This window comes from Panthera uncia, chromosome C2 (genome assembly GCF_023721935.1).
Source record: "Panthera uncia isolate 11264 chromosome C2, Puncia_PCG_1.0, whole genome shotgun sequence".
NCBI classification, from domain to species: Eukaryota; Metazoa; Chordata; class Mammalia; order Carnivora; family Felidae; genus Panthera; species Panthera uncia.
Window position 1 is genome coordinate 150,080,244 of NC_064810.1, and position 20,556 is coordinate 150,100,799.

Sequence of the window (20,556 nt, forward strand, 5' to 3'; positions counted from 1 at the left end):
GATGGCTTAAAAAAAAAAAAAAAAAAAAAAAGTTCGGTTGAAATATAATTTATATACAGTAACATTTACCAAGTTTAACTATACACTGTGATGAGCTGTAATAAATGTATTTGATCATATAACCGTACCACAGTCATGATCCAGAATATTTTCATCCCCCCAGAAAGGTCCCTCTTGCCTCTATGCAGTTAATTAGCCCCTTCTCCTCCCCATCCCTGGCCCCGGGAAACTACTGATCTGCTTTCTGTCTCTGTAGTTGGCCTTTTCTACAATGTCGTATGAATGGAACCACAGTACAAGTAGTGTTTTATGTCTGGCTTCTTTCACTTAGCGTAATGCTTTGGGGTCTGGTCGTGTTATTGCATCAATGCACACACACGCTATTGCACGTTATAGACGCATACACGTGTTGTCACATGCATCAGTTCTTTGTTACTGTTGACTAGTATTCCATTGTACACATTTACCAAAATCTGCTTCTCCGTGTAATTGGAAATTCTAAAAGGAAAATGCAAGCCGCTCAGCAGTCTTCCACGGCATACTTCCAGGGACGTGAAAAGGGGACGTAGGCACACAACTTTGTGCATTTATTGACAAGCTCTTGAAAAACACACAGGAAACCGGAACCACGGCTGCCTCTTGAAGAGAAACAGAATGGATGAGATACGTCCCTTCTCCGTGTACCTTTTGGTACCAGTTAAAAATTTTTTTTAAGTATGGACAGCGACTACCAATTCAAATAAATAAGCCTTAAGATGACTTCCTCCATCTATCCATCTATATCCCTTTTCTCCAAATCCTACAACTTTTTTTTCTTTAGCTATTTCTTTCACTCATCCAGATGACCAAAAAGATTCAGCGTGCTACTTTCCAGATAAAGAAGGAAATGTTGCTGTCTTCCTGTCTCCTCTTCCTCATGGAGTTCTCACACATCCAACTGAAATTTCCCTTAACTATGTGCTTCATAGGAAAGGAAGTAAAGCCCTCTAACATCTGACCGCTGCACCCAGGAGATCCAAAGGCCCTGCCAAAGCACAGCCCGTCGTGTGACCGGAGCTCGGTCGGAGGCCTCTTGTTGGATGTGAGAACGGAAACAGACTGGACCACCTGGGCAGAGCCCAAGGCGTGACCTCTGAGGAGACCCGGTGGCCAGAGATGCCCTGCCCTTTGCCAGACCAGGCCGACCATCTGGCCCTACCAGCGACAAAGGGGCTATAGTATCTTAGGGTTTGAACTCTGCTGAAAAAAAGCACAGCCGCGTGGACATCTGCAGATCCTCAGGAAAGCCCGTGCGCATTCATACTCCCTTGTCTGGTGCGGGGTCGGGGTTTTCCCCCTCATCCCATTAATCCTAGTTCTTGGCTCTCCTGACAGTGTCTGACACGTGGCTTTGCTCACTGAAGGTTTTCCGAAGGCCTCTAGAGGGGTCGCCGGTCCTCACGGTTGGGAATGATGTAACTGATCCCGTGCCCGGGCCTCCCCCCGACCTCCCTGGAGAGTTCCGGCCGCTGCCCTGCTCTCTGACTCCTGAGGAGGCTCTCACCTGCCCGGCACACACACGCATCCAGAGTCCAAGGCCTGGCTTCTCCAGACATTGTGCGGGACTTGAGGGTGGAGCCCAGGTGTCACCCCAGGGAACACGCACGCGCGCCGGGAAACAAGGGGGGAGTGACGGGCCATGCTTGTTCGGTCTTCAGCTGGGGCCACGGGCCTGCAACTCTTCCCTGCTGCGTCATGCCACCAGCTCCCAGCAGCAGGTTCCCGGGGAGGCGGGCACTCCCCACCCCGACCGGATGCTCCCTGGGACCGTCGGGCTCCAGCCGACCAATCAGTCACTTCGACGAGGCTCGGCGGGACGAGCATTTGTTCTGTGCCTTTCGTCCCCAAAGCAGGAATCAGGACAAGCTCCCGGGACACAGGCAGCTGATGGCGGCATCCCCAGGGCCCACGGCAGCGGCCGGCCGTGGCCCGACGGAGCCTTGAACAGACAACCCTCGGCAGGCAAGGGGTGGGGGAGGTGTATCCAAGCAAAGCAGAGCACGGCCAGGCCTTCCCAGACAGGGCTCAAGACACGGCTTTCCACAAGGCTATCTCGGAACCCACATGTTTGGCAAGTTATCCCCCAGGGAGTACCCCTCCGGTCAGTTCGGTGTGGTGTTCACTACGTCCTTGACACGTCCCTAGCGCTCCAAAATTTCCCCTCCTCGTACATAGGAAGAGTGGGCCACTTCTCCCCAGACTTTGGCAAAGGATGAAATCCAGTTAGACTCTGAGGACGCTGTTGTGTCTTCAATGTATTTATTTTTACAGTTACTTTCTGTTTGGTATGCAATCGTGCGTTTTCTGCATACACGAGGGTACAACGTTTCCGTTTCAAGTTATTCTACTGGAGGCAAAAAGCCAGCTGATTTAAATAAAAAAATATGAAATAAAATACCACGGGAGGCATGTGTTTGAGATATAAAAAAAAAAAAAAATCCATGTAGGTGGTTATATACATGGATATGATCACTGAGGTGCCAGAAATGCTGGGGTGAACATGAGAACCGAGATGCGGAGGCTTGAGAGGCACGTTCCGGAAGAAAAGGAGTCAGTTCACCTCGACAGGAGCTCAGAGCACACATGACGTGATGCAGGCGATGCGTCTAGAAGTGTGAGCCGAGGGCAGGTTGTGGGGAGCGCTGAGGCTGAATGGCTTTCCTCCAGTGACAGGGAAGACCCCTGAGAGGCTAGGAGCCACTTTATTAACGGGAGGGAGCCCATCCCCCAAACTGGGCTGCTCTGGGGGAGGAGGGGAGTTAAATCGGGGCATGTGGACTCTGAGGCAGAGAGGCCAGGGAAGCAGCCAGAACCGCCTCTGCTCTGCGGGCCACAGCGAGGTCTTGAGAACAGACCCCCAGGAGGATGGGACTTATCACCAAATCCCGTCCCTGCTGGAGGCCCCACCAGGGCCGAGAAGGGAACAAAGCGTGGGACAACACAGCTAGCCTGGGGGGGGGGGGGGGTGGGGTCTCCACCAAAAATCTTCTTAAAAAAAAAATATTATCCCCCTAAAGGGAAAGGAAAAATTCCAGGGAAAAAAAGGGAAAAAAAAAAAAAAGATTGGAATAGGCTTAAAGCAAAAAAGAAAAAAATACCTAAAGATAGCCTAAACAAAACACGCCCAGCCCTTAGCGCCTGCCTCGCTGTCTGCTGGCCATATGGTGTGCGATAAGCCAGAGCGCTTTTATTTACCTTCCGTCAGTGTCTGCAAAGCTGAGAGCCAGCCCATCGAGAAGGTTCCACTTGCAGCAGAGGCTACACCAAGCCCTCGTCCCCAGATGGCCAGCCTCCCCCCTCCAGCCCCTGCTTCAGGAGGCTGCCCCCTGCCTCTCCCTCCCCACCCTGTCGCCTGCCTCAACTCCCACAAGAGCCACGGCTCCCCCAGCTGTTCTCCCATGACGGACAAACCAGGGCCAGGCCTTCTGCCTCCTCGGCCAGCTGGGCCACACCATGGACAGACAGCCAGCTCCCCAGGGCTCACCCTCACTGGCTCACTCTGCCATTCACCAGGGTCCTCTGCTATGGCCCAGACAACAAGAGATCAATACATTTTCTCAGTGGATATAAATCATCAGCCACCTGAGCGCCATTTAACAGGGATGCTGCTTCTTGAACCATAAAGGCCACAGAGGCACGAGCCTTCGTCAAGCATCCCACCAGCCCCATGTCCTCACGTGAGAAGACGGTCAAGTATTAATCATGTCCTAATTTCTCTAGGTCCAATGTACTAGACTGTTCTCTCGCTCCTCCCGAAGACGACCCAAATCATCACATACAGGTATGTGCTCGCACTGCCCTCCCAGGCTGCCCTCACCCTCCCCAATCTTCTGACCACCCCCTTAGTCTCTCTTCTTGACGGCCATGGTTCTTTTGTGTTTTTAGATTTTCTTTGTCTTTTAATTCTTTTTGGGTTCTATACGCGGACACAGAAGTAAAAGAAAATGACACTTAAATATGAAAGAACTCTTTGCAATTAAATCCACAACTATATATGTTTAGCTCCAGAGGCAGGCTCCCGAGTCCACATTCCCACCCTTCCAACAGGATGCCCGGTTAAATCTGAATTTCAGATAAACAAATAATTTTTAGTATGTATATCCCATGCACTATTTGGGCTACGCTTCCACTAAAATATATACACATACACACACACACACACACACACACACACATATATGTGTATATATTTTTTTATTTTTTATTTTTATTTATTTTTTTCAATATATGAAATTTATTGTCAAATTGGTTTCCATACAACACCCAGTGCTCATCCCAAAAGGTGCCCTCCTCAATGGCCCTCACCCAACTTTCCTGGCCTTCCCACCCCCCATCAACCCTCAGTTTGTTCTCAGTTTTTAAGAGTCTCTTATGCTTTGGCTCTCTCCCACTCTAACCTCTTTTTTTTTTCCTTACCCCTCCCCCATGGGTTTCTGTTAAGTTTCTCAGGATCCACATAAGAGTGAAAACATATGGTATCTGTCTTTCTCTGTATGGCTTATTTCACTTAGCATCACACTCTCCAATTCCATCCACGTTGCTACAAAGGGCCATATTTCATTCTTTTTCATTGCCACGTAGTACTCCATTGTGTATATAAACCACAATTTCTTTATCCACTCATCAGTTGATGGACATTTAGGCTCTTTCCATCATTTGGCTATTGTTGAAAGGGCTGCTATAAACACTAGGGTACAAGTGCCCCTATGCATCAGTACTCCTCTATCCCTTGGGCCAATTCCTACCAGTGCTACTGCTGGGTCATGTATATATAAATATGCTGTTTATTAGTGAATTTAACTAGGAAGGCTTTATGTTTATTTGCTAAACTCTGGCAACCTCGGCTATCAGGAAGCAGCCGGACCAACAGCCTTGGGCAGCCCTGCTCTGCCCCCCTCGTTACCCCCAGAGGCCACCACGGAAACAGCCCTGCCCCCAGCTGACACCTCATCACCTCATCATTGCTGTTCCCTGAGTGCACTTTGCAAAGGCCTGCAGGCTCTTTGTGGCCCCATCTTGAGGCCTGACATGAAGGGCAACCCTTCAACCAAAGCGAGAGGTCGCAAAGAGCCCTGAAGGAAAGCATTTGTGGAAGAGACCCAGCACGAGGAAGCCGAGGGCAGATGTCCCATCTCTGGGAAGTATGGACACACCAAGCATAGGCACTTAAAGGTGTCGCAGCCTGTCCTGGGCAGCTCCCCACTCCCAAGGGCATCCACGAACTAATGTAATCTAAGACCTAGAGGCATGAGGGGCTGGCTGGCTTAACACTTTATAAATGGCCTTCACCCGGGCCATAGGGCTGCTGGTCTGGGCAGGCCCCGGCACGAGTCCTGGCAAGAGACACAGCCCAACCCCACTGAAAAGCATCTCAGGGGCACGGACGCACGGGCTCTGGGCCAGACCGAGTGCCATGGGCCTGTGGGGCATTTCTCTACATACGATCCAGAAGCATCAAGAAGCAGCTGTTACCCTCCTGCTCCAGCACCAACAACTCAATAATGGAATGAGACTCTACTCTGCGGACTATTTTTACTCTCGTCCAGAAAGCCACGGGCTAATATTAGGTTGAACTACATGAAAATACCAGTTTTGTAAGTCAAGAATGTCAGAATATTGGCAGCTACATATGGCCCAAACAAATAATAGTGCCAAGTGCCTGCTGGGAGTCAGACTCCGCCCAAGGCCCTTCAGGTATACGTGCCCACTTTAGAGACGCAGAAACTAAGACACACGGAGCTCAAAGCACCACCCAGCAGGACGCACACCAGGTCTGTGGGACTTCCAAAACCCACATCCATTTTGCACCCATGTGGCCGGTTCACATGGGTCGTTCTATCTCCCGTGCTCTCTGCCCGTGGGTTGGCACCTAGCCACGGCTGCAGGATCGGGCACCACCGGGACCCCCACCCTGGCGGCACCTGTCTACACAGAGGCCGCCCTGTAGCTAATCAAAGCCCGGCGTCCGGAATTAGCAGCAAAGTGTATTTAACAAACACTCTCAAGAGGAAAAAAATACTCGAAAGTTTATTTAGAGTAAGAGGGAAAAGGGGCCAAAAAAAGCACTCCTAAAATAAACAGAAAGTAATCAAGGGATAAAACCTAGCCCAACTAGTTTTAAAATGCCTTAGCCATGACTATGCACTAACATGTAGTGGACCACTGAGGAAGCCATCAGGCGCGGTGTGATCCAGCACCACTGCAGACCCAGACACACGTGCTTCCACGGCTCTCCTCTGACAAGACCACCGAGCTTCGAAGAGGGGAGAGGACGAGAAGCCTCCCAAAAGGACAAGTCAAGGTCTGAGAGTGTCACTGGTCTCCTGGCCCACCATGACCCCCTGCCCCTGCCTCAGAGGCTAAGACCAGCACAGTGAGATAAATAAAAGGGCTGTCGGGCTCCAAGTTGAAAAGAAAAAGTGAATGTTCTCCTCCTTGTGAAATAAAGCGTCAGGAGTCAGAGCGTACGTAACACCCAACAAAAGTAGTTCCCACGAGCGTGCAACGAATACCCACAGGGATTAAGGCTTGAGAATAAAAAAGAGGACTGACCTTCACGTGGGCCACGTAGTGGTGACACGTCTCCTCCATGTGGACCAGCTGCAGCTTCTCTGTGACCTGACCCACGGACTCGCCCAGCAACACAAAGTAGACCCTGGGCAACTGGCCCTTTGCCTTTTTGGCCACATCAGCCGTCAGAACGTAATTGAGGCCTGCCAATAAATAAGGTCAAGATGTCAGCGAGGACACATGCACTCAGAGAAGGCCACCTCGGTGCCCCCTCACAGGCATTTCACACACCACCTAGCCCTCCACAGCACAGAGGACAGCCGCCCCAAGTCAACACCTTCGCGGAGAGAAGCATGCAGCCGGGGCCCTCACAGAATCAACACACACCCAGGCTGCCCCCCGCCTCCCTGGTGATGCTCTGTGTGCCACACTCCCTGGCCCCCCCTCACTTAAACCCCATGAGCTACCGACTGAGTCACCGATATACGCATCAACAATTAGCTGTACTCAACACAGCGTCCTGAAAAGGGGATACCAATGTGAACCTGTAGCCTATTACTAATATCTGCAGAAATGATCACGGCTGCACATTATCCTGATTCCTATAAAGCAACGGGACATATGCCCTACACAGGGAGCAATCACCCAGTAATTCACAGATGCTGAGTCGTGCTCTCCAAATTTTTTTTTAATATTCATTTATTTTTTTTAGTTTTTTTTTAACTTTTTTTTTTTTTTTTTTTTTTTTTTTTGAGACAGAGAGAGACAGAGTATGAACGGGGGAGGGTCAGAGAGAGAGGGAGACACAGAATCCGAAGCAGGCTCCAGGCTCTGAGCCGTCAGCACAGAGCCCGACATGGGGCTCGAACTCACGAACCGCGAGACCATGACCTGAGCCGAGGTCAGATGCTTAACCGACTGAGCCACCCAGGTGCCCCAATATTCATTTATTTTTGAGAGAGAGAGAGAGACAGAGTATAAGCTGCGGAAGGGGTAGAGAGAGGGAGACACAGAATCCGAAGCAGGCTCCAGGCTCTGAGCTGTCAGCACAGAGCCCGACATGGGACTTGAACTCACGAGCTGTGAGATCATGACCTGAGCCGAAGTCAGACGCTTAACCAACTGAGCCACCCAGGCACCCCTAGTCGTGCTCTCTAACTGCTACATCTCTTGGACCGTGTGCCATCAGGTCCACCCGGCACGGACTACGTGCCAGGCACTATTAAAGGCATGTGACATGGGACATGAACCGTGCAGGCAAAGCCCTGCCCTCATGGTGCTTACACTCACAGAAACTCACACATAGGCTAAAGCTGACTTCGTTCCCAAGTAGGTGAGGATACTGATCACGTATGTATATTACAGTGCCCATCGTTCCAACAAAACCATGACCACTGTGGGCCCTGAACTCAGGCGTACTGCAATGCACTCCTGAAGACAAAAACTCCACCTATACCTGAATGTGTGATGGCAGATGGCAAAAGCAAGGGTGACACAGTCTGGAACTTAAAAAAAAAAAAAAAAAAAAGTTGGTTACAATATAGGGCCACCTGGGTGGCTCAGTCAGTTAAGCAACCTACTCCGGCTCAGGTCATAATCTCACAGTTCAGATGTTCGAGCCCCGTACGGGGCTCTCTGCTGTCAGCACGGAGCCTGGAGCCTGCTTCGGATCCTCTGTCCCTCTCGCTCTCTTCCCTTCCCCCACTTGTGTGTGCTCTCTTTCTCTTTCAAAAATAAATAAACATCCAAAAAAAAAAAGATGGTCGCAACATAGAAGGCACATTGGACAAACCCAAAAGGCTTTACTTCCATTAGTTCAGAGTAAGTAACCCTACAACAATGTGTTTTATTCGGCAAATAAGGCTGTGGGGTCAATGGACCCAGCTCGCTGCTTTTCTGCACCACAGAACCCTGTTTCAGAGGTCAGTCCTCTGTGATACTTTTTATTTTTTAACTGCTTTGGGGATTCAGGGGGATGTGGCGTTTTTCAAGTGAGAGACAGGGAACGTTCTGTCCCCAAAATTACCAGATGAGGCCACGGGAAACCATGCCCATGCCCTGTCTCCACAAACCAGCCCCTTAGAACCTGGGGCTCTCGCACCGGTAATAAGCGCTCACATCTACCCACATTTAAGTCTGTGAAGCAGGGCAGCAGGGATGACTCTGGCTTTTAATAGCATCAAAGGGATCAGCCACCAGGGTACGTACAAGCAAGGAGGGAGGAAAGTGACGGGGACAGGCATTCTGCAGCTGCCACAGAGCGTATTTTTGACGCGTGTAATGGTTTTCCTGGGCCTCTGCCATCTCAGGGATCTTCCCATGCCCCCTGGCAGATTCCTGGTCAGCAAGGGCCGGTCTGCCCCAACTTGTTTATTTCGGCAAACGGCCGATTGCCAAGGCCAGGCAGGGTCACCAGTGGGACCTGAGACCTGGATACTCGCAGGCAACATTATGAAGGAAAGAATGCATTGTGGGAAAGGAATGTGACAGAGCAAACATGGAGCCCATATGAGAGTTACACACCAACTCCCTCAGTGACAGCAGGCAGCAAGGTGGACACGCAGAATGCCGAAGCTTTGGGGCAATCTGGGGACCATCCAGCTCCAAACCTTCATTTTTCAGATATACAACTGAGTCTCCAAAAAGGGAGCCAGACTTGCTCCTGGCCAGAGGGCCATCCACCACAAAGCTCAATCTAGAACTCTCCTAACCTCCAGGGTAGGGCTATTCCAACCACACTGGTGCTTGGGGTATTTTTCACATTTTCTGACCAAAAAAAAAATAAAAGGCAAAACAAAAAGTCACATTTTTTGCATGCACACACAGCAGAACCCAACACACACAATGATCCAGAACTGAACTCTGGCCCACTTGTTTTCTACTGATCGCAATTTCCCTGGGCAACAGCCAAACAGTGGGAAAGGACACGTATAAATGGACTGAGTTTGCACCTTCTGTTCCAGGGCTAGAGATGGGCACTGCTGGAAGACAAGCCAGGCCATGGCCAGGCAAACCAACGTGGCGGTGGGAAGCAGCCGAGTGGGCCTCGTCCCGGGCAGCGCCCTCCCTGGCCTTCCTCCCGGGTGGGAGAGCTGCCCTCTCTTAGGAAGGGTGGGCATGGGGAGAAGACGGCGTGTGAACCCTCTTGCCAGCGATGAGCTAGCTGAGCTCAGAGAAAGTCTGGGTAGAAATGATCCCAGGAAGACGGAGAAGACAGTATCAGTGCCCCACCCACATCCTCTTGGCTCGTCCCATTCCTCTGCTGCCAGCCCAGCTTGCACCCTCACCCCCTTTCCTGAGAGCTTTCTCTGGTGGCTCCGCCCACACGCATGGCAGACCAGAAGTGCCAGAGAACCCAGGTCCCCGCCACAGTCCCTCATCCCTTGGCTGGGGTAACTCTGAGGGTGCTCCACACCGACTCTCAGGGTTCCCCAGCAGGACGCAGCTCCAGCTGCCTGCAGTGATAACTTGTTCAACAACACACCTTCTGTGCGGCTACTGTGATGGTTGGTTTGTTTTCAACCTTTTTTGAGAGACAGAGAGGCAGAGCGTGAGCGGGGGAGAGACAGAGAGAGAGGGAGACACAGAACCCGAAGCAGGCTCCAGGCTCCGAGCTGTCAGCACAGAGCCCGACGCGGGGCTCGAACTCAAACTGTGAGATCATGACCTGAGCCAAAGGTGGACGTTTAACCGACTGGGCCACCTAGGCGCCCCTGTGATGGTTTATTTTATGTGTCAACTTGACTAGGCTTCACTACCCGATCTAGACGTCATTGCAAACGTATTTTTAAATGAGATTACAGTCAATTCAGTAGACTCTGAATAAAGATTGCCCTCCACAATGCGGGTGGGCCTCATCGGATCAGAGACCTTATGAGAAAAAGACAAAAGTCACCCCAAAAGAAGGAATTCTACTTTCAGACCGCCTCCACACTCCAGTGTTACTACACACACAGTCTATTGGTTCCGTTTCTCCGCAGAACCCTGATGGGCATCGCTGCCTTCCTTTCTTGTCTCACTGTCACACTTTCCTACCCGTCCTTGCTGGGACTGATCATCACCCGGGTCAACCACGTGCGCTCGAATCCTTGACTCACGGGTCTGCTTCTGGGAGAATCCGAATTAAGATGGGGCAGCTCAGGAAAGGGGATTGGATTCAACCTTCAGTGTGGGCCAAGCACGGTGCTGGATACTTTTCAAACACCTGTGAAACCCCATCTCGCCGTGGACTCTCCGACCCGATAGATCCCTCTTACGACTCAAGGGGGGGGACAGAGACAACTCACAGTTACTAGAAACTGAGCTGAGGACCACGACCGCTGCTCCGCTCCAGGCAGAGCGCGGGCATGCCAACACGTTCACCTATCAGATTTTTTCCAAACTGTTAAAGTATACAGTCACAGACAGACCGAATTATCCAATTCGCCAAGCGCGATCGTTCTGGAAGCTTTTCATCTTTAGAACCGCCTGCTTAATGTCTCTCCTTGATTTAAAATTTACTTTGACATTTTAAATCACACAAAAAGAAGTCGGCTTCATATCAAACTCTCTCTTCTAGAAGAAAGCCACCACAAGACTCACCACGGGAAGCCCAGCCCAAGGGAGGAGGGTCGACCCTAGCTACCAGCGTGGCAGGAAGTAGTTAGTGCAGACCATTCTGGAGCCCCGAGTTCGACTGGCAGTTCTAAACAGTACCGACCCCAAGGGTATCTGAAAGGGAGTCCCTGAGAAGTGGATGAGATCCCAGAGAAGCAGCCAATCAGCTGGCGTGGTTCAGCCCGTGGGAGGGTGGCCGCCCCTAATGCAAGCCAGGCCAGCCAGCCCCCATCCCGGGGAGGGTGCTGGTTCCGATTAGCGCCTGCTTCCACCACACGGTCCACATCTTCAGGTTTTCCTTCTGGCAGCTTGTGTCCATGCCATGTCGAATGATGTCATGTTGATGGAAAAGCTGACCAGCCCCAAGTCATGTTCCAGCCTCCTCCTTTCCCTGCCCCCAGCTGGCTCCTAAGGGCCCCCCATGCTGGCCCGGGCCAGGAGGGAGCCAGATGTCTCACATCAACTCAGCTCTGCTCGGCCCCAGCAAGTTTTTGATTCATTCCCATTCTCCATCACAACATGGTTTCAGCTGTGAAATTCTACTAATAAATCCTCCTTCCAGACTTACAGAGCTTCCCTCGGAGTCTCCCAAGAGAAGGGGGAAAAAAAGGATATTTCCCCCTTTACTAGCTTTCATAAGCTTTCTCTCCATCCCATAAAGGAATGAGGTGGTAATTATTAGACGAGGTGACCCCATTCCTCATATAACATGGATTTGCCTCATTACCCCATCTCTGTGCGTCTCAAGAGACCACAAGGAGCTCAGAGAATGTTCTCTGTGTGCAAATACTCTCTGGAGGGGACACACCCCGTAAAGCCAGAGGAAGGGTCTGGGGACAACCCTACTTCTGCTACTGGCTTGGATGACCTGGTGCCATCTCTCAGGACCTGGAGGGAGGGCAGGCACCCCTGCTTGCTCACAGCTCTGCTGAGAGCCACGGAAACCAGGGGCGCCAGATCGGAGCACAAAACACAACCACTCAGGGCTCATCCTCTCCTGGTTTTCACTTGGCACGCTGCTGAGAGTCCAGAATTGTCGGCTGGATCCTTAGCCTCCAGAGACCGACAAGCGCATTTAGGCATCAGCCTGGTCAGGCGGTAGGTAGAGGCTCAGCCCGTGGGTAAGGGCAGGACCCTTCAGGCACAGCACTCACCACCCTTACTTACAGCAGCCAGGAGGCTCCGAGGAGTGAAAATCTGCTCCCCAGGCCAGGAATGAAGTCGGCAATAAGACCTGGGATGGGCAGAACTCTTGTTTTCAACCGCTTGGTGAAGGAAGTTATAAATCCGTTCTCTGAACCTCTGCCGTTGGGTGTGCGCCTGCACCCCAGCACTGAACTTGGGGCCTACCGCACAGAGGGGCCCAGACGCGTGGGTCTGGGAGCGAGGGAGCAGGGGCGGTTTTTGTCTGCCTCCTTCCCTGCAGCCAGAGTGCAAGCTCAGTGAGGGCCAGGGCTCGGCCTGGCCTCTGCCTTGCTGCCAGGGAATGCACAGTGTGGCACTCCTAGGAACTTAGTAACTGTTGAACGGCCCAGCAGGTGCCTCGGTAATTCCACGTGACTGGCCATCTGCTGCCCCAGTTCCCAAAGCTGTTGTCTCTCAGCTCCAGACCCCCCTGCTCCGCGATGCTGGGTCTGGGGCTCTCCAAACCTCATTTCTGCTTTGCCAGCAGTTCTGTGGGAGGCTCTACCCGGATGGACAGCTCGAGGGAGGCTGCAAGGCTGGTGGACGGAGAAGGGACTGTATCATCTCCCTGCCTGCTTCCTACTCCTATCAGCTTCACCCAGCGACAGATTTCCCCAGCAGCTGGTTCCAACAGCACTTTAATACCAATCTCAGTTTTCCCCCCCTGCACCCCTCGGAGTCACTGCCAGCACCAGCTAGGGCCCTTCTCCGAGGTTTAGGTCCCCAGGTCTGCAGGGTCCCTTCTCTGAGCTTCTAGGTTTTTTAAATTAAATTAAAAAAAATTTTTTTGAGAGAGAGAAAAGGAGAACAAGTGGGGGAAGGACACAGAGAGAGGGAGACACAGAAGCCGAAGCAGGCTCCAGGCTCCGAGCTGTCAGCACAGAGCCTGATGTGGGGCTCGAACTCACGGACCGGGAGACTACGACCTGAGCTGAAGTTGGACACCCAGGCGCCCCCTGAGCTTCTAGGTTTTGACAACCCCAAGGAAGCATTTCACCCCAAGTGTGACCTTTTCCCTCTGTCTGCCTGACCGGTGGTTCTCAGGTCTAAGCCACGTGGAGGCTTGCTAAATTCCAGGGGCCGGGCCCCGCCCTCAGTGTTGGATTCAGTCGGAACATAGATCCGGACATCCCACGGGCTACAACTGGACTGGGGACCACACCGTGCACCCACCTGGTGCCGACCCAGAAGTGGGGGGCTGCTTCCTACAGTTACCAGCAGGCCCTTCATGACCTGCTTTGCCAGTTCCCAATGTTAAATTCTGTTGCAATAACTGGATCCTGCCGTGACAGGGGCCACAGCAGTGCCACCCCTACCGAGAGCCTGTGTCGTCCCCACAGTACTGCCAGGGACCACCCCTGCCCCTCCAGGGGCTCGGCAAATCAGCTGGCCCCGAATACTCCTGAGAGCAAGTGGGAGCTGTGGTTTTCCACTGCTAACGCAGAAAACGAAGGGGAGAATGGCGTCCCTTCTCTATGCACGTGCTGGAGCCCCATCAGGTCCTCAAGGACAGAAGAAACCAGAGGCAAGACTCTTAAAGTAAGATGAAGTTCCTATAGCTCCCAAAACCACCCCGAGGGAGGCCCTGTGGCAAAGCTGCCAGCAGCTGGATTATGCCCTCACAGCCATTCAGAAGTCCCGAGCACACCACGGGTGCCTCTTTATCGCACCGCGCCAGCCGCACGGCCCCACCGCGGCCGTTCTAGGGACAAGACACAGCCCCGGATACGCAGACCTTGAGAGGTGCCTGGAAGGTGGGCCCGAGGAAGACTTCCTTTGCCAGGCAGCCCGGGGCCAGAACCACCACCAGCAAGGCTCCTGCACAGCCTCCGGCTCTGGGCTCCCAAGGTGCGGGCCAGGCCGTGACCATGACACTGAGCCTGGAAAGCTGGAGGATGGCGGTGCCCCCACCCCTCCACCACCTGGAGACCAAGGACCCAATCTTCCTGACCACACAGGGCCAAGGCGCTGTCTTCCGTGCTGGGCTCGGGGACACCCCGGGGCAGTGCGACCCACACAAGCTACCTCCCACCTCCCTGATTTCTATCACATTTCCATAGCGGCTGCCCATTTCTCCTTCCTCAAGTCTCTCCATATTCCACTGCTGGCTCGTCTTTTACCAGATTTCAGCAAAGACAGAGACACAGCACATTTCCCTGAATGCCAGGGGAGGACAAAGAAAAACAGAATGTGGTTATTTTCTGCACTGCCCTGCCAATACCAAAATTCTCCAGTTGTCATGATCATGAAGCCCCAGCCTTAAACAGGCGTGAGGGAAGACCCGCTTAGATTGTAAAGGGATGTCTGGGTTCATCAATGAGCCCATGTGGCTGACGGAGGCCAAGGAAGCAAGCTGAGCAGGACAGCACTCTGCTACTTGACGTCCAGCACCTGCTTCTGCTGCCCGCCGGGGGCACTGCCGTGTGCCCCCCAACTGCCCGTTTCGCTCTTTATTCCCTGACACTTCAAGGGTCACGGTGAAGCCTAGACTTCATTAAAATTCTCCCTCGAGGTCAACGAAAAGGGGCCCCAGTGACCGGAGTCCAGAAAGGCCCACTGGTGGGGAGCAGCACGAGAAGACAGCCACATCTCCTCCTGGCTCAGCCATGAACTTCAAATCAGGGTTTTCTCTACTACCTTTCTTGTGCTCTGAAATCCCTCTTGCTCAGAACTTACATCTTGGGCTTCTTCTCCTCTCTTCCTGCTCTGCCAAATTACCTTCCATTTCACCCTAACAGTGAGGTCATTAAAGAGCCTGGGAATTGTGTATGCTGCTTCAGGATCGAGAGATAGAAACTCTGCGATTCCCATTAGAAGCTCCACGAGAATATGCTTGGCACATGTCGGGCCACAATAAACATTTGTCGAATGAACACACACAAGAACTATTAATCACTTGCTTATTTTAGAGTTCTAGAAGAGTTCTGCTTATTTTTATGCACACCAACATTAACCTTCAACTCAACAATTCTTTTATAACATTCTTTAATAGAGTCCAACTACATCAGGAGTTGGTAGTTGATAGAACACACACCATCTAATTAGGCAGAGGACACAGGAGTCCCAGGACCAATAGAAAAAAAAATTTCTTCCCTAGAGACTGAGGTTTTAAACAATTCGTTTTTGGAAAGCAAAACTAAGTGTCATCAGACCAGGATTCAATTCCTGGCTTCACCGATAGCTATGTGATCCTGGCAGAGCAATTTTCTCATTGAGCATGATCTTTTCCTCCCTGGGCTACACATAAAACGTTTGTCAAGTTCATGGTATGTTTACACCCAATTTTGAAATTTCTAAGTTCTTCCAAAAAATATTTACACGAAAAAGTTCAAGGTTTGATTGCAGAACTTACTCAATCCACCTGAAGATCAAGATAAAGTACCAATGAGACCCTTAGCCTAGAAGGATTAGCCCACTGTTGAATAAGGCAGAGCATTCAAGGTGCAGTTGGGAAATGGACCAGCACATGGAAGCATATTTCTGCATGTCTGGGTTTGTGTTGGCACGTGCACGCACACACACACACACACACACACACACACACACTCCAGCAGCACTTCTCGAACATAAATGTGCACACGGGTCTTGTGGGACCTTATGAAAATGCAGATTCTGATTTTGAGGTCTAGTGCAAAACCTGAGATTCTGCATTTATAACAAGCTCCCAGAGAGGCTGGTACTGCTGGGGCCAGGGACCAGTGTGAGTAGGGGAGGAAGATAACTTGATCCTAAAAATGTCTAAGAAGGGGCGCCTGGGTGGCTCAGTCGGTTAAGCATCCGACTTCAGCTCAGGTCATGATCTCGTGGTGAGTTCAAGCCCTGCATCAGGCTCTGTGCTGACAGCTCTGAGCCTGGAACCTGCTTCAGATTCTATGTCTCCCTCTCTCTCTGCTCCTTTCCCACTCACATTCTGTCTCTGTCTCTCTGTCTCTGTCTCTCTCTCTCTCAAAAATAAACATTAAAAACATTTTGGGGGGTCGCCTGGGTGGCTCGGTCGGTTAGGTGTCCGACTTCAGCTTGGGTCATGATCTCATGGTTCGTGGGCTGGAGCCCTGCGTCGGGCTCTGTGCTGACAGCTCAGAGCCTGGAGCCTGCTTCGGATTCTGTGTCTCCCCCTCTCTCTGCCCCTCCCCTGCTCACACTCTGTCTTTCTCAAAAAATGAATAAAACAAAATTTAAAAAAAAAAAAAACATTTTGGGGTGGCTGGATGGTTTAGCCGGTTGAGCATCTGACTTCAGCTCAGGTCATGATCTCATGGTCCGTGAGTTGGAGCCCCGCATCGGGCTCTGTGCTGACAGCTCGGAGCCTGGAGCCTGCTTCAGATTCTGTGTCTCCCTCTCTCTCTCTCTGCCCTTCCCCACTCGTGCTCTGTCTCTCTCAAAAATAAATAAATGTTTAAAAAATTTTTTTAAATGTCTAAGAAAGGCAGTAAGTCCAGGTCCTTATTGTGTTGTGGGTTATTTTTTTTCTAGAACTCTGTTTTCTATTATTAAATCAGCCTTTCAAATAAAAACAAAGCACCTATTGATCTGCACAACTAACTGCTCCAGATTCGTGTCCTTCAGGTGATCACACACTGAGTTCCCCTCCACACGGAGCCCATCCTGTTCGAGGGCTTGGTGCCGTCTCTGGAGCTGGGCTAGCAAGCTGGCCTTCCCCAGCCAGAGACACACGGCAGGGCTGGGGGTCTCTGTCCAATCATCCGAAGCCGACAAAGCAGCTCCCCCTCTTTTGCAGGCCTAAGCCTCCGTAAACCTCCGCATCCCAATCTTACCATCGACCCGTGGTCTCAGATTCCTCAGGCTTAAGGCCCTGACATCTGGTGGTGCCACAGGCTCAGGGGAAGTCTCCAAATACCCACCACTCCTTTTTTCTAACTGAATGGAATGTTCTGTAAGGGCCAGGCTCCGGTCACTACCTTTCCACAAGTCCCACTGGCCTGTGACACCTGTGGCCCGGTGAGGTTTCAGTCTGGTCACACGTGTGGGGAAAGGATGCTTGGGGTCAAATGTTATTCGCTCTAGAGCCGGACATTATGCTAAACAGGGGAACTATGGGAAGCAGAAAAAAGCAAGAACCCCAGAGGGAAAGGGTATCCGGCCTGCGTGCCTGCTGCCCGCAAAACCAGTCGGAATGCACAGGGAGGGCAAAGAATCCAGAAGAACCCATCAGCAGCCACAATCCCACAAGCCCACGCCAGCCAAGGTGGCCTCCTGAGCCCTCGCTCAGTGGCTCATTACCAATTTCTCCTGGAACATGCTTGCCGTGGAAGCTGAAGCAGGCGGTGACATTCAGGCAGTTCACAGGCTGCAGCCCATCGTGACATTGAGGCGCCGTGATGTTGATGGAGGCCGGGAGGAAGATGGAGACATCCACCGTGATGACGGGTCTCGCCCTGCATGTCGAGAGGTGGAGGTGACTTAGTCATGCTCTCTCGGAACCAAACAAGAACTAACCGGGCGAAAGAAATCCTAGGCCTTCAGCCCAGCATTTAATTAAAGCATGAAATTACCCATGAGGGAAGGGCCAGTGTGCCCCGTAAATACTTTCTCCTGGTTTTAGAAGTGGTTTATTTCCTAATAAATTAATGGTTAGCTTCCCAGTAATAAAGGCAAGTCAGTTGTTAATAAAACACATCTGGTTGAAGCCATAAATGAACTGCCAGATGTTGGGTGATTATTTAAAATTTCACCAATTAAGTTCCGATTTCCATTTTATTAGAAAGATAGTAATATATTTAAGAGGAGTTCCTACAGCGGATGCCAGGGCTGGAGACAGAGATGCACCATGGGGAATCCCCCAAAGCATGTACTGTCATTGGGAACAAGAACTACAGAGTTCCAGTCCCATCCGCTGGGTCAAACCTCCCCCTCCATTTACTCCCCTCAATTCATCAAGTATTTTTCTAAAAGAACCTGATTCATGGAGTCCCAGCTGGTAACAGCAAAGCACTTCAGAGCTGAAGAAATCAACCGCTGGCCTCAGGAGCCAGTGAAACCCCATAAACATCCGCACTCTTATCGCCAACATGGACCACCCTCAACCCCCACCCTGTGCTTACTGGATGCACAGCATCCCTGCTGTGCCCCCCGTGGATCCCCAGGGTCGCCCGGGGAAAGCCGAGTGACTCCCACCATTCCATTCTCCTTGTAAACACCTGCTCAGGCACGGTTCACCTAAGCGGGTGGCTTAACCTTCTTCCCTCCAGGGCTCACAAAGAGATCCTCTTACCTCTAGGGAGCCCCGGCCTTCATGCCACTGGGGTGACATAACAAGATTAAGGGGCTTTAGTGGCTTGTGAACAATGACCTCCCTTGTGTGCAAAGATCCTGCGGAGCGCCCGCGGTGACAAGACAGATGGGAAAGAGGAACACAACTCTCAGAGACACAAGTATTAAGGAAGACCTCGGAGAAAGAGGGAAGGAGGGAGACACGAGGCCCAGAGGGGGGGAGGGGTTTTCATTGCTGCCACCACTGCCATGGATGTGGGCCAAGATCAGGACAGCTGTGACAAGTACAAGGGAACTGTGGGTCTCCCAGAGCAAATCCAGCTGAGAGGCCGGCAGAAGTCAGACAACAGCGGTGCCTGAGAGAAATCCAATGTGCTGGGGCCTTCCAACTTTCTTCTGGGTTCATCCTGAGAAGATGCTATAAATAACTTAGAAAACAAATGGCCTGCTCTTGGTCAGTGTGTTTGTACAAATGCCAGAGACACTCTCTAAAGCCCCAGGGGTCCTTCTACAGCCAGCTTGCCTTCCCCCTCCCAGGAGGCCTTCCCGAAGACCCCTGGTATTTGGGTCCCCTCCCCCACGGCCCCAGCACTATATTCACACCTCACCTCACTTATTAATGAAGTTTCTTATCTATTTCCAAACCTGCCCCACCAGCCTGCAGGCCCCTTAAGGGCTAGGATCCCAGCAAATTCATCCTGACATCCTCAGGATAGGTGTTCAAAATCCCTACGTGTTAAATGGGTACCAACTTCACTCTAGGCCAAGGTGCTGAAAACCACAGGAGGGCCTCAAGTTTCATACAACTGACACAGGCACCAGGGAGAGCTGGTCTCCACCCCATGAAAGCCTCCACCCTGCCCAGGGCACATCCTGCCTGGTCACCACATGGAAGAAAGGCCTTTCTGCCTCCCACCATCCCAGGGGCCACCGTGTCGGGGAGGCCGCCTGGTCCTTCCTCACAGCAGAGCCCTGCAGAGGACGGCAGGGTGAGCCATCTGGCGAACTGACAGGGACATGGACAGAGGCTATCAACGCAGAATCCTCTAACGTGAGGACAAGGACCTTCAGAAGCACACGTCCCACCAACATCAGATCGGGCCCTCGAACCTGTTTCAATTCCAAGAATCGTCTTTGGACCACAGAAAGCCCCAAAATCTCTCCTGAACTCTCTCACCATTTCCTTTGAACTTAAGTGGCACAGAAAGAGTAGCCTATCACCCTGACACATGCCCTGCCCTCCCAAGCTAATCTGAGAAGGCAAACTCACACAGGGCAGAGCTGGGCCAGCCTCGGAGAGAAAAGCAAAGGGGCACCCAAGGACAGCACTGCAAAGGCTTCCAAGACTTTAAAGTTTATTTATTTTGAGTGAGAGAGAGAGAGAGAGAGAGAGAGAGAGAGCGAGCCCCCACACACACACAATGGGGGAGAGGCAGAGAGAGAATCTCAAGCAGGCTCTGCACGGTCAGCGTGAAGCCCGATGCAGGGCTCGAACCCACGAACCGTGAGATCATGACCTGAGCTGAAGTCAGATGTTTAACCAGCTGAGCCACCCAGGCGCCCCAAGACTTTATTTCTAAAAAGCTGGTGGCTGGAATACTTCTTTCTGATGACTCTGACAGTTCAGATCCTGATACAGATGGTCCCTGACTTATGATGGTTCGACTTAATGATTTTTCTACTTGATGAAGGGGCGAAAGCCATGTGCATTTAATAGAAACTGAACTTTGAATTGTGAATTTGGGTCTTTTTGCATGCTGGTGCTATGTGGGATGATCGTGTGGGGACCAGTGGGTGCAGCTCCTAGGGTCAGCAACCAGTCACGAGAGAGCCAGATCTTCTGTACCCACATGGCCATTCTGATGGTCGCTCTCCGTAGGGTTCAATAATTTGCGTGAGATAATCAACACTGTGCTATCAAATAGGCCTTGTGTTGGATCATTCTGCCCAACCTTCAGCAAATGTAAGCGCTCTGAGCACAGTCAACGTAGGCTA

The 20,556-nt window shown here is 51.6% G+C and overlaps 1 protein-coding gene across 1 annotated transcript in view; it reads right to left on the reverse strand.

Annotated features, from left to right (window-relative positions):
- ITGA9 (integrin subunit alpha 9) overlaps positions 1-20,556 on the reverse strand; it is a 327,365-nt gene that overhangs the window by 247,147 nt on the left and 59,662 nt on the right. The window contains exons 13-14 of the mRNA XM_049629010.1: positions 17,572-17,726; positions 6,592-6,752 (exon numbers count right to left, since the gene is read on the reverse strand). Coding sequence (XP_049484967.1) covers positions 6,592-6,752; positions 17,572-17,726 — 316 coding nt within the window. The remainder of the gene's footprint in view (positions 1-6,591; positions 6,753-17,571; positions 17,727-20,556) is intronic.